The 24426-nt window shown below is 39.7% G+C and overlaps 1 protein-coding gene across 1 annotated transcript; it reads right to left on the reverse strand.

Annotated features, from left to right (window-relative positions):
• Positions 1-1520: 1520 nt before the first annotated feature.
• Positions 1521-20338, reverse strand: SRPRB (SRP receptor subunit beta). The gene is made up of 7 exons (XM_081072164.1): positions 20087-20338; positions 19414-19508; positions 18500-18577; positions 15846-15928; positions 10117-10253; positions 8900-8954; positions 1521-3432 (listed from the first exon to the last, which is right to left on the reverse strand). The coding sequence occupies exons 1-7, from the start codon at positions 20238-20240 to the stop codon at positions 3219-3221; spliced, it is 816 nt and encodes a 271-aa protein (XP_080928290.1). The 5' UTR covers positions 20241-20338; the 3' UTR covers positions 1521-3218.
• Between the last annotated feature and the right edge of the window lie 4088 nt (positions 20339-24426).

The following is a 24426-nucleotide window of genomic DNA, read 5'->3' on the forward strand; positions in this document are numbered from 1 at the left end:
GTGTGCCTCGAGAAGCAGGAGTTGTGCTGTGTTTAGTATTCCTGGCACAGTACTTGGCGTTTTCTGAATGAATGAGCACTATACAAGGGTCTTGTGAGTCATCAAAAAGCCAGGTGTAGTAATCACCTTTTAAAAAGTATATGAAGGGCTGAAATAGAGGAGGTAAGCATCTTAATGGCTGCGAATATCCTTCAGCTGAGAATGGGCATCAACCACCTGTGGCTTCGATAAATCTGTGCTAAACTCAAACCTTCCAAAAAAAAAAGCAGCACATTGTTCTGGCTGAGGTGATTTCAAGTCAGTGGACCATGGCCAGTGCTTCCCACGCAGCAGGACCCAGGAGGCGCTGGGACGGAGGCCCTGGGAAGGTCAGGGGCAAACGCCAGGTCCACCCCACCAACGGCAGCTGTTGATCAGGAAGCAGCACCCCCGCAAACTGGCGGGGGTACCAAGGCTGCAGGACCCTCAGGAAAGGGGCTTGAAAGAAGAGCTGGAATAAAGAACCGTGCAGCCCAGGGCCTAGAGCCCTGTCCGTACGTGTGCGCCCCGCCCCGTGGAAGGCGCCATTCCAGAAGCGGCAGTGTTTACCAGTGGAGCGCCCAGGGCTTGCTCACCGCGGCTGCATCTCACTGTGGCCTGTGCCTCTCCCTTAGCAAGGAATGATCATTCCCAGGAGATGGTAGCTGCCCTGGGAGTGGAACTCGGGGCACAAGCACACGCAGCGGCTCAGACCCTGTTCTCGAGGAGGTGTTTCGAGCCACGACGGTCTCGTCTAGGACACACCGTCAGGCCTAGTCTGCCAGTCCTCAGGACCTGACACCCCTCTTTTCACTCTGGCCACACTTGCCCCTCGTCTCGTCAAGAAACGGGCCTACTTTGGTGAAATGGCTTCAGGACCACAAGAGGATACCACCCGAGTAAAGAACACATTTGATCTCCCGTCAGAACCCCTTCCCAGCTCCCAAGGACTCGTCACCATGACCTTACCCTGGCCTGAACCCACATAGATGAAATGACTGGCACAGGCGTAGGAAGCAGGATAAGAGGGCCAGGAGGGACTCGGTAACCTGCCTGCTTGCTTTACCCTGTTAGAAAAACTAACAGGGGTCGTGACCCAAAGCATCTAAGGCAAAAACACACTAAAGGCACAGCCCAGGCCAGTCCCTTCTGAGGGTGCTCCCAGGAGCCCCACGTGCCTGTAAAGGGCACGTTAAGCATGCCGGCTCCTGAGACCAGGCCATCTGCTGTCAAATTGCGTGTTCAGGAGCAGGGCCCTCAGATCAGCTGTTTAACCAGCGTCACAGAGAATTCTGATGCATGCTAATATCTGAGAACCACTATCAGAGACGTAAGTTTCCTTTTTCAGATGATCAGTGTTAGGCCTTGAATAAAATTCAACCCCACTCCCCTTCTTCACTCATTTTTTTGGTGTATTGCTTCCCCTAATAAAGTAAAACAGTTTAACCAGAACAAAAACAAAAGCAAAAAAACAGCCACAAAAAAGCTGAGAACCCATGCCTCGTAACAGAAGTATCAAGCCATTGATTTTTACTCACATGAGGACCTACTATGATTGTGTGAACACATCACGTTCATCACATTCCTTTTTGATTTCTGGATCACTGTTCTTACCCACTTCCTTGAATTACCACTTGGCGGGTAAGGAAAGGGCAAGAACTAAGTCCAAAGGACAGTAAGAACACTCGTAGCAACAAGGCTTTCGAATAAGAACTCTGCCAGGGTCAAAGTCTCAAGTCTTCTGTTTCAGCCTGCATTTATTTCACACACCAGCAGCAGATGCATGACACAGGGTTTGGGCGCGGGGGCAGGAGGGGAGCTGGAGTTCTCATTCAGAGCTTGAGTGGGTGACAGCAGGCAGAGGCCTGGGCTGTAATGTACGTGGAGACCGTCCTCACTGGGTCGTCATCAGCTCCATGCTTTTATTCTTCGACTCTCCCTGAGCCATCAAGGCCAGGTGAGGTGCCCTGGCTGCACGCCCCAGAGCACCCTGCACCTCTCCTGTTACGGCTCTTACCACGCTGTTCTGGCATTAGCTTCTCATTTATCCACAACCACCCTCGTCTCCTTTTAAGCTTCCGTTCGGCTTATCCTTGGTGTGTGAAGTATGGACAGAAGTTTGCTCCAGTGTACATTGCAATGTTTAGGCCCCAGGAACGTAAGAGTTAGGCCTGAATCCTAAGACACACTCCCATTTGTACTCATGAAACCATTCTACTTAATTGCTTTACGCCACATAGGTTGTTTTATTTACCAAGAAATGTATTAATAATTTATAAAAGCCATAAAAAAGCCATACATTTAAGAAGACAGCGAAGGATATCACTTTGAAAAGGCCGACTTTTTTTTTAATCATCAGTGAATATGCACTTTAAAAATCTACAGAGAACTTTTCTCCTTTTGCATTTGTTCCACAGCATTCTGGCTAAGAGTACGAAATAGGAGCTGAGCCAACAGTACATGAAGACGGCTCGGAGCCCTCGGCTGCCCAGGAAAACAGAATAGCCTCTAAATGTCCACATACTCCCCAGTCCGGGAAACCTCTAGGACACACTAGGCCCCGGGCGTGAGGGGACGCAGCACTTACAGGACTACCTATCATCTGGGAATGACTCCAGGGTTCAGGACATGTTTTTGAAACTTCACTGCTACGAGGCCGGAGTGGGGACAAGTCACCGAGCTGATGAAGCACAGACGCACTGTCAGCACAACCTTGCTGTTTTCTCCCCGTCTTCACATGTCGCGAGACATACCGTAATTGTACCTACACACCTGAGAAGTCACAGAGGACTAGATGGCAGACTGTCTAGGAGCCTCAAGGGCAACTGGAAATCAACTGGTTTCATCCACAGACAGGTTTGTTTCCAGGAAAAAGGGACCAAAGCACAAGGTAAGAAAACTTTTAACCATGTTCTCTTGATAATATCTTCTCTATGTGGAGTCCACTTGTTCGGGTCACAAAGACCTTAACCCGACAGCAAGCAGACACTAAAGGGACGTCACAGCCACTTTAACAAAGGGAAGGCACACAAATGAAATAAAAGCACCTAGTTTGAAAGAAACAAGGGGAACTGAACTTAAAAAAAGCTGAATTTAACAATAATTTGTTTCCAGAACAAAGAAATGTTTCTAGCTACAACCTTTTCCAAAACTGCCAGTCACCACATACACATTCCCGTCTTGCGCGTTGGAGCTGCCCCTCAGGCGATTTTAGCCAGCCATTTCTCCACGTCCTGGATGTCCGCAGAGCTAGTGTCCCCTCGTCCGCCCTTGGCACTGCACTCCAGGAACTCCACTTTGAGGGGTAACTGTGAGAATTCAAATTCTTTGCCTTTCTTTCCCAGCTGAGCAGGGGCAGGGCTGGAACTGTCCAGTGTGCTGGGGGCAGCAGAACGTGTGACTCGTAAAGTGTTGCTGTAGGGCAAAAGGAAAATGAGTCAGGAAGCAAAAAGAGATACATTTTGAATATCACAATTAAAGGGCTTTAGGATATCAAATTCCTTCCTAAGTATTTCAGCACTCATTTAAATACTTAATCATAAAACTATCATTTATCCTATAACAACTGAATAATCCTTTACATTTACAGATCATGCTCTTGGACAGAAGAGAGATGGGGGTCCAACCTTACAAGGCTAGATGACAGCAGCTCGGTAATGGGTCACACCAACCTTCTTTCAGCCTAACGCTCCCTTCCATTAGGATCTGCATGATGCCACTTCTAAATATGTATTTTTAAATATATGCTATAAATATTATAAAAACTTAAGTTTCTGAAAGTTAACGGTAGGTAGATAGGGTATTTATATGTATCTAGAGTCTATCTGGATATAGAACTGAGAAATCCACAAACTCCAGATTCTCACATCCAATCTGGGCACAATTACTATTCTCCAGCCTACCGTATTGAACCACAAAAACCACCTCAGCTTAATCACCCTACTGCCACCTGCTGGCCTTAATAAAGAGTGCACAAACGAGGGTCGTCTACATCTCTCATCCCTTTCACTGTTCAGAAGCAGAGGAACACACACGACATGCTGCCAATCTGCTTTCTTACAAAATAAAGCATTTCTTAGTGCTGTAACATTGCATGAAAATTAGCAAAGAATCCATATGAAAAACAATGTAAACAATGTAAACAATACCTTATTTACAAAGACATACACACATATGGAAAAAGTATTTTATAAAACAATATAAAAATCAAGATATTACTTACCTCCTGAAGGAAAGAGGGAAAAGCTTTTGGGAAGAAGCACCTAAGTAAGGTGGTAGGTTCATGGGTATTCATTTTAGTATTCTTCAAACTCAATATATGTGTCTATATATTCATTTATATGTAAGATACTTTATAATTAAAAAAAGGGAGGAAAGCCAAACATTATATGTATTCAGCTCTTGCCATAAGGCCATGTAGATATAGTAAACCTTGTTATTCAGAAGACTATGAAATGCTTCAATGCTGTTAGGGCCTAAGTCTAACTAACACAGGGTTAAAACAAACTTAGACTCCTAATTTAACTGATGCTAACTCTTACAACTGTTTAAAATTTTACCTCACTGCCTTACAATACAGCATTTCCTTCCATATTGTTTATCTACGGCTCTTTAGAATGAAAAGCAAATGGGCTAAGGAAAACGTATTTTAAACATATGAAGTAGACTATACTGCTTAATAAAAATACACAGATAATATGATTGCTTTTTTCCCAAAGATAATTTCCAACAATTGAAACTGAATTTTTAGAAAAAACAAATCATCTAATTGTTTCAATGTCCTTAGCCCAACGACAATATGTAGTCTCAAGAGAGCGAGCATCAAGAGTATGGGAAGAGATGATAATTTCAGAAAGGAGAGTAAACACTGACAGAGTGACATCAGCAAGATGGCAGAATAGGAGTTTCCAGCACAAGTCCTCTCACAGAAACATCAATCTGAATAATCATCCATGCAGGAAAATACTTTCACAGAAGCTAAGGAATCCAGGTCAGAGATTATAGCACCTGAGTGTAGCACAGAAATAAAAAAAAAAGCATTGAAGAGGGTAGAAAGGACAGTTTCACATTACTAATGTTATTTCGCATAATGTAGCATGGAGAGATACACTCCATGTGAGGGAAGGAGACTGTGTGAGCACCTACTGTGCTACAGAAGCCAGCATCAGGCCCCCTCCTTTGGTCCCAGGCGCCTGGCCAGACATGACAGATTCAGACTATAGGCCTACCCAAGTGGAAACTGGTGCCAGGCCAACTTTCATGAATCCAGGCAGCAGGCTGACCAGCCCATGGACTCAGGAGCCAGGCCAGCTTACCCACGGACTACAGGAGCAAGCCAACCCTGAATCTCTGGCCAGAGTGACTAAAGAAGGGCTTTCTCTGACAAAGCCAGTCTGTAAAAAGTATAAGTATTTGCTTTTTCAAGTGTGCAAACACCAATACTGGGACACAAAGATCATGACTAATCAGGGAAATATGACACTATCAAAGGAACAAAATAAATACCAATAACCAACCCTGAAGAAATGGAGATCTACAAACTGCTTGACAAAGTAATCGTCTTCAAAATAATCATCTGAAAGTTCAGTGAGCTATAAAACACAGAGCGACAACTCAACAAAATAAGGAAACAATATATGAACAAAACGAGAAGTTCAACAAAAAGATAGAAATCATAAAAAATTCTGGAGCTGAAGAACACAATGACTAACGTGATAAATTCAGAGCTTCAACAGCAGAGTTGATCAAGAAGAAAGAATCAGAGAGCTTGAAGACAGATAATTTGAAATTACCCACAGAGCAGATCAAAAAGAAAGAGTGAAGAAAATCTATGTAACTTATGAAACATCATTATGGGAGTCCCAGAAGGAGCAGAGAAAGACAAAGAAGCCAAGAGCTTATTTAAAGAAATAATGGCAGAAAAGCCCCAAAGCTGGAGAGGGCAATGAACATGCAGATCCCTTGAGCCCAAAGAACTCCAAATATATTAAAGAGAGCTTCACAGGGACACAGTATAATAAAACTGACAAAAGTCAAAGACAAAGAGAGAATTTTGAAAGCAGCAAGACAAAAAAGCCCATTGTCACAAAGAAGGGAAACCCCACTGACTAAAAGTGGATTTTTTATCAGACCCTTGCTTGGCCAGTAGAGAGTGGGACGATATACTCAGTGCTGAAAGAAAAAAAACTTCCAACCAAGAATACTATACCCAGCAAACTGACCTTCAGATATGAAGGAGAAATTTAAAACTTTCCCAGACACACAAAGTTGAAAGAGTTCATCACCACTATACCTGCCTTAAAAGCAATTCTTAAGGGAGTTCTTCAAGGTGAAATGAAAGGATGCTAATTAACAACACAAAACATATGAAAGTATAAAACTATTACAGTAAGAATATGCTTAAATTCAGAATACTCTAATACTGTATTGGTGATGTATAAATCACTTTTAACTCTAGCATAAAAGCTTAAGACAAAAGTATTAGAAAAAACTATGGCTAAAAAGTACAAATAGCACTACCACCATATGACTCAGCAATTCCACTTCTGGGTACTGTGTTTCCCCGACAATAAGACTTAGCCGGACAATCAGCTGTAATGCGTCCTTTGGAACAAAAATTACTATAAGATCCAGTCTTATAGTAAAATACTATATATTTTATATACATATATATATATATATATATATACTACTTTATATATGTAAAATATATAATATAATATAGTCTTATTATATTCTTCCTATAGCTGCATCCTGAGTGCAGGGCATGGCATACACTAGATGAAGTACAGTGCTTGTTAAATGAATACAAGAGTAAGTCAATCATAGTGGGTCTTATAGTAAAATATTTTATACACACACACACACACACACACACACACGTATATATATCCTTATATGTGTCTCATATAGTCTTATATAAGACTGGGTCTTATATTAATTTTTGCTCCAAAAGACGCATTAGAGTGGACTGTCCGGCTAGGTCTTATTTTGGGGGAAACACAGTATTTATCCAAAGGAATTGAAATCAGGATCTTGACTAGGTACCTGCACTCCCATGTTCACTGCAGCATTATTTACAACAGCCAAGATATGGAAGTAACCTAAATGTCCACTGAAGGATGACTGGATAAAGAAAATACGAGACATATATACAGTGGAATATTATTGAACCCTGGAAAAAAAGGAAATCCTGCCATTTGCGACATGGATGGATCCAGAGGACATTATGTTAACTGAAGTAACAGACACAGTAAGACAAATACTGTATGATCACACTCATATGTGCAACCTAAAACAATCAAACACACAGAAGCAAAGAATAGAATGGTGGTTACCAGGGGCAGTAGGGAGGGTGAAATGGGGAGATTATAGTCAAAGGGTATAAAGTTTTCGTTATGTGAATAAATAAGTGCTAGAGATCTACTACACAACACAGTCTATACTCTAACAGTACTACACTGTATACTTAAAATTCGCTAACAGGGTAGATCTCATGTTAAGTGTTCTCATAAGTGTTCATGCTTATGTCAAGTATGAAACACACGTACACAGATTTAAAGGGGGCAGAGGGAAACTTTGCAAAGTAATGGAGATTTTTATGGCCTTGGTGGTGATGTTTCTGCAGGTATACACTTATCCCAAAATGCACTGAGTTGTGTACTTTAAATATGTACAGCTTTTTATACACTTCAATAAAGGAATTTAAATTTTTTCTTTGATATTTAATTTGAAGGCATGATGTCTTTGATAAATCTGATTAAATGGCTTACTTTATTCTTCTATTTATATATTAAAAGTTAAAAATATGTTGAATTAAATGTATCATTCTCAATTAAAAGAAAAAAGAAGAAGCCACAGAAAATGATAAATCAGAGACCAAGGCTGGTAAACTTTTTCTGTAAAGAGTCATACATTAAATATTTTGGGCCTGTGGGTGACATTTAATATCTGCACATATTTTTCTACTTTTATTTTTTTTTACCTGCCCTTTAAAAATGTTTACATGACTCTGCTTGCAGACCTGGAGCAGGAGTTTGTGAACCCCTGAAGCAAACTATATTCTACTAGACTCTAAGCTCCTGAGTACAGAAACCACATGACATTTCTTCCTATAGCTGCATCCTGAGTGCAGGGCGTGGCATACACTAGATGAAGTACAGTGCTTGTTAAATGAATACAAGAGTAAGTCAATCATAGTGGGAAAAAATGTGCTAAAAGTTGAATTTATACAGTTTTTCCTCATCAGATCTTTTAATAAAAAAGTCCTTGCACAACAGCAATAAGAAAACATCAACTTGTTTATTATAATACTGGATGGCATCTCCTACATAAACAAGCTGTTAGCTAGCTCTCACAAATTGGCAGGACACAAAGACATGCTAGATTCCTTAAAATTCAAAAGCTTATTTAGCTTAATTTATAAAATTTTAAACACGAAAATCAAGCTAAGTAATATTGCCACGTAGCTTGAAAACAATAAGCTACAAAATAGTATCACAGATTTTTATCCTCTCCCAAAGTGTTTCTTTCTTATTCTGACAAAAATTTCCATGGCTTTCAAATTTTTTAGTTTCTAAAACCTTTGTCATCTACTACAAAGAAACTAGAAACAGGGGAAAATAAATTGAGCTTAGTCTCAATAAACCTCAGATCATCTTTCCACAAAAATTTTAAATATTTATAAATACTCCATTAATGCTTTTTATAACTCCATTAATTATTTTTTCATTTATTTAACAAGAATATTTCACACTGATCTTCAGGCTAATTGTGATAGTCGTACACAACCAAGGACCTTAGGCAGTATAATTCGTATTTCCTAAGTGTTAAGATACAGAATTAACCAATAGGACTTCAATAGGACTTAATTGATACTTACAGTTCTTTCTCAAGCTGCTGCTGAATTAACTTTGCTGATTTTGCCATTGTAATGTCTGTAAAAAAAAATAAAGACATTGTTGTATTTTAAACCAGAAAGGGTCTTTTCCTAAGACTTCTTGCACATATGGAAAATTCCTATTTAAACCAGTATGTTTCTCCCCCCGCTTTTTTAAAAGAGCTTTTTATCACTAGTAGCCTCATTACCAAAGTAAGTTTTATATTTGCATGTATGGGTTTTCCTTCAATAATGCTTATAAATATATAAAGCTGGTGACTCTAAAATCGACTAGCTCTTTCATAAAAGTTTTCCATTAAATTAACATATACGTAACATATTAACATATACTTTTAAATTAACATATATGTAAGTCCAGTCAGTGTAACAAAAAGAAAACCTACCAGCTTTGTGACTGTAACAAGAGCCTTCACTCCAATCAAAATATCCTACCTGTCATATAAAAGTAACCTTAGTACATTTCCAGCTGATACTAAGATTACCATCAAGTACACACTGGTATGAAACAAGTGCTGGGTTGACACACAGCAGAAGCCAAATAAATATTATCCCCTCTTCTTACATTGAATAGAAGGAATAAAGAGAAGGTCAGGTCATGCCCCTAAGACCAATTCCTGATTAGGCATTGTTAGTTATTACCTGATCACTTCTGAGAAAAATGCTGGGCTTTTCATAGAATCAGAATTTTAGGTCTGAAAGAGGCCTGTAAAGATCAACTAATCTATCTTATTTTAGAGGTAATGAAACTGAAGCCTAGTTTCATTGGATGTGATTAAAACTTTTTAATGGCTATGAGGTTAAAGAAAAACAACCTGTGCAAGCAAGCTCCCCTTAACGAAATGTGCTGGATGGTAAACTTGTTTGAGAGACTCTATCTGTTCCTCCACAACTGTTTATTGGGTATGACATATTGTCAATCTGATGAACTTAACTCGGTAACCTGATTTATAATTAAAAAACAACAATATTGTATCAAAGAAAAATGAATAATAGTTACTCCTTTGTCATTCCTTAGAACAGCCTGGTAAGAAGACTAATGAAAATACAGGCATATGCATTTTCAGATTTAAAAATCCTTCAATTTATAATTCATTAGCAGTTGTCTCTCATCCTGAATAATAACAATTGTAGTATGTTAATTCTTATTTGCAATCCCAGAAAAATCTATTATTAGAGGCAAAAAAAACCCCTGGTGTTACCTTGCTTATTGCAGGCAATTAAGAATGCTGGGGAATTTTTCAGACCCATACTGTCAACGAGGACTTGATACAGAAACTCAGCCACATCTTTTACCTCTCGCTGGAAGGCTGCACTATCCACAACAAACACGACAGCCCTGGAGGGGGAAAGAGAAAAACAGGCATGTGAACACGCCATAGTGCAACATTATATTGAAAAACTGTACCCTTAATTTTGTTCAATTCAATCCTAATGAATAATACAGAACAGACTCACATGCAGGTATGTGCACATGGAATCACATATACAGTCGTCACTCGGTATCTACAAGGGATTGGTCCCAGGACCCCGCCACCCGTGCCACAGACACCAAACTCCTTGGATGTCCAAGTCCCTTAGATAAAATGGTATAGTATTTGCATATAACCTACACATATGCACACCCTCTCGTGTACTTTAAATCATCTCTAGATTACTTGTAATACCCAATACAGTGTGAATGCCATGTAAAGAGTTGTTACACTGTATTGTTTAGAGGAAAATGACAAGAAAAGTTTGTACATGTTCAGTACCGACACAACCATCAGAGGCCTAACACAGTAACAACATAACTTTTTTCCCCCTGAATATTTTCAATCGGTGGTTGATTGAACCCCCCGTTGTTGGCTGCACGGAGGGTGAGGAACATCTAAGAACTGTGGGGCAACTACAAAAGGTGTAACATGTGTGCAACGGGAATTTCAGGAGAAGAAAGGAACAGAAGTATTTGAAACAATAATAACTAGGAATTTCCCCCAAATTAATGTCAGGCACCAAATCACAGATCCATAGAAACCACAGGAAGCTCAGAGAACACCAAGCAGGATTAATACCAAAAGAACTACACTTAGACGTATTTTCAAACTACAGAAAATCAAAGACAAAGAAAAAAAAAACCCCAAAAAAGCCAGGAAAAGAAAAACTCTTATTTATAGAGAAAAATAAGAATTACATCCAACTTCTTCTAGAAACCATGCAAGCAAGTATAGTAAAGTGAAATATTTAAAGTGTTAAGAGAAAAATCCCAACAATAGAATTCTATACCCAGTGAAATTTATAGCATTGAATGCACATACCAGAAAAGAAGGCAGACCTAAAAATCAATAATCTAAGCTTCCACCTTGGGAAGCTGGAAAAATTAAGAACAAATTAAATCTAAAGTAAGCCGGAGGAAAGAAATAATACAAGAGCAGAAATCAATGAAATTGAAAACTGGAAATCAATGAGAACATCAACAAAACCAAAAGATGGTTCTTCGAAAAGATCAATAAGATTGATAAACTTCTAGCCAGGCTAACTACAGAAAAAAAGAGAGAGGACATGAATTACTGATATCAGGAATGAAAGGCGTATCAACTACAGATCCCATGGACATTAAAAGGGTAATAAATACCATGCTTCTATGCTGACAAATTTGATAACCTACACGAAATGGTCTAATTCCTTGAAAGACACAATCTGCCAAAACTCACACAAGAAATACACAATCTGAATAGGCCTAAATCTAAATCTATTAAAGAAACTAAATTAATAATTAAAAATCTTCAAAAACAGAAAGCACTAGGTACACATAGGTTCACTGGTAAATTCTATCAATCATTTAAGGAAGTTTATACATTGTTAGATGTCAACTAAACAATTTTTTAAAAATAAAACATACCAATTCTCTACAATCTCTTTCAGAAAATAGAAGCAAAGGGAATATTTTCTAACTCACTCTATAGGTCAGCATTTCTCTAATACCAAAACCAAAGAAAATAAAACTATAGGCAAATACCTCTCATGAACACAGATGTAAACATACTCAATAAAATATTAACAAATCAAACCCAAAAATGTATGAAAAGAATTATACACCACAACTAATAGGTTCTGGACCCAATTCCAATGTAGGGGATGAGGGTTCCCACCATCACCAAGCAGTATTCCTGATACCAGCTAGGTGTCCTACAATTCAACTCTATTCTGACACTATCTACCTGAAGATAGCCTAAGATTCCCCAGGTTAAGGGCTCAGTCCCACAAGATTGCCCTCCCCTTCAGATGTGAATTCACAAGCCCAGGTTATTACCTGTGCTTCTGACCGACTGGCCACAGACGGGAAGTTCCCACAACTCCCTCCTTGGGGTCGATTAACTGACTAGAGCAGACCTCAGTCGCCAGTCCCAAGTCCAGGTTGTTAGCTGTATTTCTGACGGGCTATAAATCAGAGGTTCCCATGACCTGTTCCTTGGATTCAATTAATTTGTTTGAGTGGCTCACAGAACTCAGTAAACCCATTTAGTCATTAAATTACTGGTTTATTACAAAGGATATTAAAGGATACACGTCAACAGCCAGATGAAGAGGTACATAGGATGAGGTCCTGAACAAAGGACCTTCTGTTGCCATGGAGTTTGGGTCCTAAATGGTGTCATGTGAAAGCATCCTGGTCCCCAACCTGGGACCTCTCTAAACCCCACCTTTTGGGTGTTTATGGAGGCATAATTACTTAGGCACGCTGATTAAATCATTGGCCAAGGCGATTGATTCAAACTTTAGCCCCTCTCTTCTCAGGATGGAACTGGAAAGTTGGTTCTCCTGGCAACAAGACCCCATCTGTAGGTGCTTTCCAAAAATCAGTTTATTAACACAATAAAAGACCTTTATTGCTCTCATACTTAGGAAATTCCAAGGGTTTTAGGTGCTCTGTTCCAGAAACAGGAAGAATTTAGAATATTTCTTTTTATAAATTACAGTATCACAATAACCAAGTAGGGTTTATCTCAGGTATGCAAGGCTGGTTCAACATTCTAAAATCAATTAATGTAATCAATCACATCAATACACTAAAAAAGAAAACCACATGATCATATCAATAGATACAAAAAAGCATTTGACAAAATCTAATATCCATTCATGATAAAAAATTTTCAGTAAACTAGGAATAGCAGGGCACTTCCTCAACTTGATAAAGAATATCTACAAAACACACACAGCTGATATTGTATTTAATGGTGAGACATTTGACATTTTCCCTCCAAGACAAAGAACAAACCAAGGATATCCCCTCTCACCATTGCTTTTGGAACATTGTACTGGAATTCCTAGCTAATCCATTAAGATAAAAAAAGGAAATAAAACATATATAAATTAAGAAGGAAGAAATAAAAATGTTTTTGTTGGCACATGAAAGGATATAAGGTTAATACCAAAGTCATTTGCAATCTCAAACATTAAGAATGAACAATGGAATTTGATATTTAAAACACAACACCATTTACATTAACATCCAAAAAATAAAACTTGGGTATAAATCTAAGAAAATATGTACAAGCTCTATGTGAGGAAAACTACAAAACTCTGATTAACAAAATCAAAGTAGAACTAGGTAAACAGAGAGATATTCGAAATTCATGGGTAGGAAGACTAAATAATGTCAACATGTCAGTTCTTCCCAACTTGATCTACATATTCAATGCAATCCCAACCAAAATTTCAGCAATTTATTTTGTGAATATTGACAAATGGATTGTAAAGTTTATATAAAGAGGCAAAAGACACAGAACAGCCAACACAATATTAAAGAACAAAGTCAGAGGGCTGACACTGTCCAATCAAGACAGTGTGGTATTAAAGAAAGAACAGGTCGATACAGCAGACGGGAGTCCAGGAAGAGACCCCTATAGTCAAGTGATCTTTGACAAAAGAACAAAGGCAATACAATGGAAGAAAAAATAGTCTTTTCAACAAATGGTGCTGGAATAGGTAGATATCTACACGCAAAAAAAAAATGAATCTAGATACAGAGCTTACACCTTTCACACAATTAACTTAAAACTGATCACATACCTAAATGTAAACTACAATACTATAAAACTCCACGGAAATAACACAGGATAAAATCTAGATGATCTTAGTGAAAATCTAGATGATGTTAAGCAATGACTTTTAGATACAACACCAGAGACACAATCATGGAAAGAATGAATAAACTGGACTTCATTAAAGATAAAAATTTCTGCTCTACAAAAGTCACTGTCAAGAGAAAAAGAAGACAAGCCAATACTTGTAAAAGTTATATCTGATAAAGGACTGTTATCCAAAATATATAAAGAGCTTTTAAAACTCAACACTAAGAAGATAAACGACCCAATTAAAATATGGGTCAAAGATCTTTACAGACACTTCAAACAAAATAGATAGCAAATGATTATCTGAAAAGATGCTCCACATCATGTCATCAGGGAAATGCAAATTAAAACAATCAGACAGCACTCTATACCTATTAAAATCCAGAACACTGACAACACTAAATGCTTGTGAAAATGCGGAGCAACAGGAACTCTCGTTCATTACTGACGTGAAAGCAAAATGGTACAGCCACTTTGGAAGACAGTTTGGCAACTTTGCACAAAACTAAACATACGTTTACCATATGATTCCACAGTGGTGCTCCTTGATATTTACCCAAAATCTATGTCCACACAAAAAACTGCTCATGGATGTTTATAGCAGCTTCAGAATTGCAAAAACCTGGACGCAACCAAGGTCTCCTTCAGTAGGTGAATGAATAAACTGTGGTGCATCCAGACAATGGCGCATTAGCACTAAAAAGAAATGAACTATCAAGCAATGAAAAGACAGGAAAGTAACTTGGATGCATGTTGGGAAGGGAAAGAAGCCAACCTGAAAAGGCTACATACTGTATGATTCCAACTAGGACATTCTGGAAAAAGCAAAACTATGGCGACAGTAGAAATATGAGTGCTTGTCAGGGGTTAGAGGAGAGAGGGATGAATTAGTGGAGCACAGAGGATTTTTAGGGCAGTGAAACTACTCTGCATGATACTAGCATGGTGGATACATGTCATTATACATTTGTTCAAATTCGTAGAATGTACACCACCAAGAGTGAATCCGAATGTAAAACAGATTCTGATGCATCAATATAGGTTCATCAATTATATAAATGAATGAATTCGGTGGGAGATGTTGACAACAGAGGAGCCTACACATGCATGGGGGCTAGGGTACACGGGAAATCTCTGTCCCTTCTGTTCACGGTTTGCTATGAACCTAAAAGTTCCCTAAAAAATTGTTTTGTTCTTTTTAAATCACAAGTCTCATCCGTACTAGACTGCTCATCATTGCCCTCTTGTGGGCAAGGAAGCAACAACAAAGTATAAGTCCACACATCTTCAAAAAATAAGGACCTCATTCCATCAAACCTAAGATTCCATCATATAAAAGACATTGTTTCAAATACAACTAAGAGAAAATACTGCCAATTAAACTATGACACCATCAACTGTGAGTAGCATTTCAATTTCATAAATATAAAATGTGTTTTAAAAATCAATGAAATGGGATATACTGATTTTCCTCGTAAGTTCTTATCAGGGTTAGAGACTAAACAAAAATAAAGCATCTTAAACTGCAGCAGCACAAGAATTTTAGGAAATAAGAGTCAGTAGCATTAGAAGAATACTGAAGAATTACATGACAAGGTTTAGCACCTTCTGAACACTCTGAGAAACACTTCCAACATTCTCTCATATAATCCTCATAAAATCCTAGTGAGGGTGGGCTTGCAACCCAGAAATGGCTGAGCCCAGGGTCCATGCTTTTCCAGTCTAGGATATCCGGCTGCCTCCTGAACATCTCCACAGCAAACATGGGGGGCCTCAATATAAAGATTTCAGACAAGCCCGTCCCATTTCCTACTTACCTTGCCGAAGCCTTAAACCGCTCTAAGAACTGAAGTCTCAAGCTCTCATGGCCAGGGAGGTCAATCAAGGTTAGGCTAGTGCCCTAAGGACGGCAGAAATAACATTAAATTAATGCTTCAGTCCTGACTCACTTTCACAATATAAACCTTTCTTATCAAATTTCAGATACCAGAAGAGTGGCCAATTAATTACTCAAAAAAATGTTCATTCATAATTAATTAATGAATCAAACAAATGTCCCCAAGTATCTTCTATTTATAAATCATCAGTCAAGAAACAGCGAACAAAAACAGACAGGGTCCCTGCTCTAACAGGGCTTATAATCAGAAAGAGCAACACAGAGTAAAATTACAACTTTGATAAATGTTCTGAGGGTACATGAGAAAACAGACCCTGTCTGGGGGAGTCAGGACAATGTGGTCCATCTGAGGCCGGGGAACTATACAAGTGTGAATAAAAGCCAAAACATGTGAAAACAGTAATAAATATTCACAAACTAAATAATATAAGAACCTATACGTTACCATATAGCATTTACCATTATGGGGATTCCCAATCTTTGTAACAAAACATTCTTTTACATTTCCACCATAATTTAATTGTAAGTATTTGTCTACTAGACACATCATTTATTCCAACTCTGTCAGTATTTTCTGTCAATTCTTGATCCAGATGACATCATTGATACAGGGAGGGGTTATGCCCCTACTGAACAGACTCTTTAAGCACCCACTTAAGTCAGACCCCTGGATCGTTTCACAGATGTTCTCTTTTATCCACAGCCAGCCTTAACCACTGTTCAGCAGAAGGAGGTCAGCATCATGCATGGATTTAACATAATTACAGCTGGACGCATTATGACCTGTCACTTGTCTGTGAAGTCTTTTATGGGTAAATATAAAATGTGTATTATCCTTTTTTAAAAAGAAAAATACTGGTAAAGACTCTAGGGACCTCAGTTTGGGACCCACTACCACATTTCATATTTAGCACTACATCACACACTATAAACAGTCTAGAAGATATATCACTATCGAGAGAGAGAGAGAAAGAGAGAGAAAGAGAGAGAAAGAAAGAGAAAGAAAGAGAGAGAGAGAGAGAAAAGATATAAAACATGGGGGTGTGAGAGAAGTAAAAAAAAGAAGGGAGGAATGTTCTACATATTCGATAGAAATATACAAGTCTCATATACATAACGTTAAGTTTTCTGAAAGCCACATTAGAAAAAGCAAAAAGAAATAGGTAAAAGTACTTTTAAAAGTTTTTAATCCAACATATTGAGTAACTAAAGTATTACCCTTTAACATAATAAAAAAAAAATCAAGACATCATTGATATTTTACATTCTTTTTTTCATTTCAACTCTTCATGAGCTAGTGTATATTTTACACTTACAGCACCCCTCAATTTGGACTAGTCACATTTCAGGTGTTTAATAGTCACACGTGGCCAGTGGCAGCTCTACAGGAAAGCACAGGTCTAAGGCATACCCTGGAATACCCCACTTTTAAAAAATCTGGTACAAGTGCCCCAAGAATTAAAGATCTCCCATACCTGAAATTTCAAAATCTGAATCCTTGAGAGTTTAAAAAAGGACTGGGCTAGAAAGACTGTCATTATTGAAAAAAGCAAAAATATCTCTAAGACATTTTAAATGATGTCTCTTTATCTTTGCTTGCAATGTTTAATTCTAGAGGCAACAGAAAAGTAGGGGGACACAAGAAGGGGACAAGGTCTGTAAGAACACCATTCTAATTCATCCATCTATACACCTATCTCATCAACCAGCCACCCAAATATCTCTCCATTCACTCCCAAATACTCATTGAGCATTAAAATTGGTTCGGCAGTCATTATCGACATTCTGGAGTTACAAAGGTATGTAAAAAGTCCTTTCATGATTCCTTGTTGGTATTTTTGATAGTCACATGTATACTCTTTAAGATTATCCACTACGACACTGTTTGTAAAAGCAAAAGATTATAACAAACTAAATGTCTGTTAATAAGGTTCTTATTAAATAAGACATTAATTGTATGGTGCAGCCACGTAACGGAATACTGTGCAGCTCATAAATCAAGCAGGTACAAATGAGGGAGAAAAAACAAAAATCAACCCACGTATCAGTCATATTGCTAAATTCAAAAATCAATCAATCAATCAAACAATGGTCAGAACAGAGTGTTAAAAGAAAAAAATTAAAGGATATACAGATATGTTCATACACAGGAAAATGTTAAGGAGAAGACCAGATAGGAGGGACAGGAAAGGCAAAATTACTTTTCAACAAATGTCCTTTTTAACTTTCTGAATTTTTGTCCCATATACATGTATTACATATTCAAAACATGAATGAAAAGCAAAAGGCTTAATGCTCACCCTTAAGAACTCAAGGTAAAGTTGTCAAGAAGACACAAACACAAAAACTAATAAAATGTGATATAACATCAGTGTACATGAGGTACAACAAAGCAGGGGAGAGCATGATGAAATTCGTTGCTTGGATGGTGAAGAACAGAATTTGACACATGGTCTACATTTACCCTTAAAAATAAGCCACACCCTTAGAATAATTTATCCTAGAAATGTCTTTTCCTGACACACCCAAGTAGAGTAAAATTGTCAGACTCCCAACATTCTAGGAATCCCTTACCCTGGTATTGTTGACTCTGTACACAGCAGAGCTATCAGTGATGGAAGTCTGAGTATCTCTGTAAAGGCCCGTTAACAACTGTAAAAAAAAAAAAAAAAAAGGAATAATAATAATAATATAGGGGAGATCAGAGTAAACACCTAAATAGCAAATATCGAGAGCACTTTTGTTCTAACTCCCCTAGCTGAAAAGCACAAATTGATTTTTTGCCTTTTACTCGTAGAAAAATCTAATGAATTGCAAACTTCATTCCCCTCTTCCCAATGAAGAGATGGGGACAAAAACACTATTATTTTCAAATAACAGTTTAAAATGCTTAGTGGCCAAATTTACTAACGCTCCATAAACATTTTTAATCATTAAAAATGATTAAAGATTATATTTCTTTAGTGGAAAGGAAATAATTTATACTCTAAAAAGGAATAATGAGAAAACCTCTGCTACTCTTCACAGTAAAGAAAAACCAGTTAAAAACACTAAATAGATCAAAAATAAATAGGAAAAAGAAGCCTAAATCGCTCAATAAGTCCAAGAATCATCCTTTGAAAACGCTTCTTTGACAAGCTCTCAGGAGAGATTATACAATGAATTATACACCATATACGGGTTACTGTCTTCTATCTCTTCAGTTGTTCTGGCATTCTTGGCCACGGCGTGAAAGTAGTTACGTAAAGTCCTTAAATGGGATAAGGACTAAATATCAGTATCCGCCAAGTGCGAGAAAATAGAAATGGTCAAAGAATTCCAACGTATGCGTTTCCAAGTCTTTTTGTCCTCCCAGGTGAGTCAAGAATTAACCCCCAAATTTGTCAGCATCAGCTTCTTTTCCAAAATAAACCGTGGCTTCACAGGAATAATGGGATGCCCTAAAATTTCCTATCAAGTTTAAGAGAGATGTAAATCAAAGCATTTACTCTGACAAAGAGTAATGTTTTCCCGGAGTCACAAAGGCCAACAAGAAGAACAGCTCTCTGACTGCTCCTTCTGCTCCGGATGAACTTCCAGAACACTGTGGAATAGAGAAAAACAATTATCAATAATACGAATGTATGGCTGGGTGGGGAATTTAACTGAAGTCTACCACTGAACGGCTCCATCGCCTGGAACTTACTGTTACTGGTATTACCACCACTATAATCGTTATTGTTGCTAGGGACCGCACTGAGTGCCAGCCACTGTCAACTGTCAACTTTGCCGTCTGCACCTACTACCCCCACCGGGGACTCAAGTGCAATCTTGTTTTATTAACTCTATACCCCCAGCGCCGAGCCGCAAACACGGGACTCTCAAACTTGAATTGAGACCCTGTGTGTCTCGGTAGTAAAAGCAATGAGGGGTCGGGGGGGGGGGGGACCACGCACTCAGGTAAAAAGGGCCGATGAAGAAGAGTAACCCGTGCCCCAAGGACCATCACTCCGGGGGTCGCGGGGGATCCGTTTTAACGCAGCGCTGCTCCCGCTGCTTCACGCAGAGGGCAGGGTGGCATAAGGAGTGAGTCTCCCTCTCTAAACGCCCCCCAGGTGCCTTCTTCCCACATCCTCCCAGTCCCAACCGGACTCTCCCGCCCGGCACCCGCTGCCTCTTTACCCAGCGTCAGCAGCACCGCGAGAAGCGCCACCACGACCGACAGCAGCGTCGGGTCGCTCTGCTGCAGCTCCTGCCGCAAGGAGTCTAGGTAGGGCTGGAAGGCTCCCCCGACACCGCCACCAGTCCCCACTCGCCGGGTGTCCGCGGAAGCCATGCTGAGATGCGTGGTCTCCGGCGCCGCGAAAGCAACGTGTCTCTAGGTTCTGCGCAGACTCCGAAGCGGAGCATCACGGGAGTGGTAGTTCCTAAGTTGTATTTCCTCCTTCGAGGGCCGCGATCCCGAAGGTCCTGATGGGAGTTGTATTTCTGACGGACATCGCTCCTACGGAACGAGATGGCAGCCGCAGGTATTTCATGAGCGACCCACTTATCCTTTAAGGTGTGAGTCAAATGTCGCCACCCTCTTCGTGGTTGGTGACAGAATGAATAAAATGAATGGCTCGAGAAATCACTGAGGATATCCAGTCGTTCCCTTTATGAGATGAGTCTTGTGAGGAATTCAAGCATTACACAAACATGTAATCTGAATATAATGTGGCATGGGATGTGACAGAGGATGTACGGTGCGATATGGGAATACAGAAAGGGACACTTAGTTCATCAGGGATTCAGAGCAAAGCTCCTGGAAGAAAGTGACCGGAACTGAGCTATGGACGATGAGTTCCTCTCCGGCGTTCAAGGAGAAAGGGTGCTCTGTACAAAAGAAAGTGAGCAATTCAGTGTCCCTACACTGTCAATCCAGGGCTGCACCTAAGGGGCCTTTCGAAAACTGCAGCTGTCATTCCTACCCAAAAGGGCAGCCACAACTCTGCCAGGCAGGTATGTGGGACCCAGGTGGTCAGTTCTTCCAGCTTTTCAAGAGAAGCCATACAGGCACGTTTTAATGGGAAATTTTCCACTTTTTGAATTTCAGCAAGTAATGGGAAACATTAAAAAACTTGGAGCCCAAATAAAACACTTTAGCGAGCCAGAAGTGGTCTGTCTCAGGGCTACCAGTTTGCGGTCTCTGTCACTAAGCAGGTGTCATTTCAGCCGAAGTGGCAGGAGATGAAACAAGAAAGGTTGGCAGGAACCAGACTTGAAGGAACTGTGTGCTATGCTGAGGAACCTAGACTTTATACAGAGCAATAAGAAGTTTCAGTTGGCGGTGACATAGATGATTGGCATGTCAATGGAGAAGAGACTGTGGGCAGGGTGACCAGCTGGGGGCTTTTGCAGTGTTTTGGCAAAAGATGCACAGGGTCTGGCCTAGGGACAGAGGTAGGTATGGAAAGGAGGGCAGAGATTTGAGAGATGTTTAGAAGGAAAGTACATAGGATGTGGTAATTAATTGGACATGCTGAGTTAAGGAGGAGAATTATCAAGACTGCATCTGAAGCAGATGGTGTCAGTTACTGGGAAAGTGAATTGCAAGACTCAGTTGGAGAGACTTTGGAGCTGCGGACACAGCCAGACTGAAAATTGCCTCTCTTTTGTATATGCATATATTAAGTTTCAGCTGCCTTGGGGAAATTAAAAATCTTATATCAAGTAGGTGATACAGGAAACAGATGTAAAGTTTCATCAATAGGTGCTAGGTTTTCATTTGGGAGTCCTATGTAAATATATGGTCATTAAAATCATGGTGAGCATTGAAGAGTGAGGAGAAAGGAACCCACAAAGGAGCCTAAAAAGGAAGAATCAGTCACACAGGAGTAAAACATGTCCTGGAAGTGGTCAGCAGCATCTCTTAAAATAGAGAGGATCCTGTGATGGGAACTTGAGTGAAAAGTGAGCTCAGAAGAAACAGCAGGGTAAAGGTGGGGTTGGAGACATGGGTATGGAAGCAAGACTGGTAGGTGAGGGTGGGTAATGAGAATAATTGCTAATTATTGAGTACTTGCTCTAGTGTCAGGCATTGTCCTAAATACTTTTAATTTATTAATTTGTTTAATCTTCACAATGTTCCATGATCCCAGTTTTACAGAGGACAGGAGTTTTACAGGAGATAAGTAACTTACCCATTTATCCCAGGCAGTTGGACTTTCTATGTTTAACTATGTGCTCTGACATAGCACAATTCATTTTCCAGGCATGTTGTTGATAAATGTAGGCAATAGGGACCCCAAATTAGGAAGGATGTTTAGAATGTGAGGTTGAAGTAAATAAACCAGCTGTTATACTTTAAATTAGCACTGTCAATTAAAACTATAAGAACTGACAGTAATCTTACCACATTCTATTTCTTTTCTTTCTTACAGACCTAACCCCTGCTTTGTACACACACACACACACACACACACACACACACACACACACACATCCTTTGTAATAACCATTGATTCCTCTGTTAGGGACTAAAAATGCACGGAAGGAGGGAGGGCCAGACATGGAGAACACGTACTATAAACTGTTCTAACTGTGTAAGGATTTTTCGTAAGAGCTTTGCGAATAAAAAAAGTGACACCTTGGTGATGAAATTTGGGAATGATAAAAAAAAAAAGGGTTTAACAAGACAGTCTTTTTTTTTCTTCAATTTGTTTCCTGGGTATTAAGACGGAAGAAGAAACGTGCACACCTTCCACACTCAAGTCAGAAGGTGCTGCTGCCATTCTCAGGAAAGAGAGCAGGAGAGTATGGGATCGGCTGCTTCCTGTCTTCTCCTGTCTCCACCTAGTGGACACCACAGGTTTCCAGGAGCTCTGCGGGGACGAATCACACAGGAAGGACAGGCAGGTACAGACGGCTGCTTCCTGCAAGTACTCTGCTCCTTGATTCAAATAGCACACGGAGAATTACAACAAAACAAACGTAGTGAGGCAATATTTCCTTCTTTTCCATTCATTAAAATATTTCATTCACCAGACTTGTGTTTCCCTCCTCTCCTGTTCCCACTAGTTCCAATGCACAAAGGAACCTATCTCAGACTCAGAGACACCAATCATGTGATTCCCCTACTCTGGCTTATCTCTTTAACGCTGTCTCTTTGGAAAAAAAATTTAAAAGAGTTTTTTTCAAATAATTAAAATAAGACATGTTTATTATATTAAAAACTCAAGCAAAGAAGCAAGCCACAAATCACCTCAATTTTTATACTTATAGTATCTGGTAAACATTATTTCAGACATTTCTCTGTACACATGTTTCTCTGTACAAGAAGGCTGTCTAGAGGGAGGAATAAATAAACATACACAGAATTATTTTAAGAGACTATAGCATGCACTGTTGTGTTTGAAGTTGTGTTTCTAGAGCAGTGTCTGGCTCATAGCAAGTGCTCGGTACATTGTTCACAAAATTAAGTTTGTTGATTCCTTGCAACAGGACAGACCACACCCCATGGAGCATCTCACCAAACAAAGGAAAAGAGTTACAGAATTTGGGGTAAGGGTGGAGTTGAGGTGAATATTAAATAAGGCAGAGTGTTGATAGGCTCAAAGCAAAGTAGGGCTCTGTGTAAAAAGGTCAACATCAGATCCTGACCACAAAAGTGGACCGAGGGTCCTGTTTCCTTGGACACTAGAAAGTTGAGAGAGATGTGGATTGTTGTGTCCAGAAACCCCTATCTGCAGCTCTGCCCTAAGTGTAAATTGCAGCTGTGCTAGGAGTTAGCAAATAAAGGGCCAAACTGGAGAATTATTTAAAAGGCGAAATCAACAGAACTTGCTGACATTGGACATGGAGTGAGGGGAAAAAGTGAGTTGAAATTTGACTCATTGCTTTATGGCGCCTCTGAGGGTAGAAGACCATGACTTTGGCTAATGTGAAGTATATGGAAACCACAGCTGGATGAAGGAAGCAGGAGAGGGAAGCGGCAGGATGACCACCTGTTTTTAATGTCTTGGACTTCTGGTTGCTGTGGGAGCTCTCCAGTATAGATCCATAGGTAGGAGGTGGAATGAGTGGGGGCCTGCTGGAGGCAGGGGTCACAATGATACATATTGATGAAGATACCAAGGAGTTGTTCACATAGAGAGAGCCTGGAAAGTGAGAAGAGTGCAGGGTCAAGAGAAGAACCCCAGGAAGATTTTCTTACAACTTCTGGGCTGGCAGCATGAGCCCACAGTAAGCCCACAAAGGCACAGAGAGGAGGAACCAAAGCAGAGAGCTGCCATGTCAGAGCAGTTGGGGAGAGTTCCAAGGAAGAGTGAGTGGTCCGCTGTATGGAGTGTAGTAACTTGACTCAGGAATGAACAAACTCCAGTTGGTTTTCACAGTTGGCAGGTGCGTGGTGACATTAGCCACCATCACTGCAGGGAAATAAGTGGAGTAGAAGACTGATTTCTATATGTACAGCCATTGATTATAAGTGAGGCTGGTAAGAGTGAGCCCCCACCTTTCAGGAGCTTAACTGAGAAGGTGAG

Source organism: Rhinolophus hipposideros (assembly GCF_964194185.1).
Source record: "Rhinolophus hipposideros genome assembly, chromosome: 14".
Taxonomy (NCBI): Eukaryota; Metazoa; Chordata; class Mammalia; order Chiroptera; family Rhinolophidae; genus Rhinolophus; species Rhinolophus hipposideros.

Excerpts from the sequence above, each read along its gene's own strand:
- SRPRB (XM_081072164.1), bottom strand. The coding sequence starts at position 20,240 with ATGGCTTCCGCGGACACCCGGCGAGTGGGGACTGGTGGCGGTGTCGGG. Across the intron at positions 10,254-15,845 it reads CGGTTTAAGGCTTCGGCAAG|GGCTGTCGTGTTTGTTGTGG; the intron begins GTAAGTAGGAAA and ends TTCCCCCTCCAG. Across the intron at positions 3,433-8,899 it reads CAGCAGCTTGAGAAAGAACT|CAACACTTTACGAGTCACAC; the intron begins GTAAGTATCAAT and ends TTTGCCCTACAG.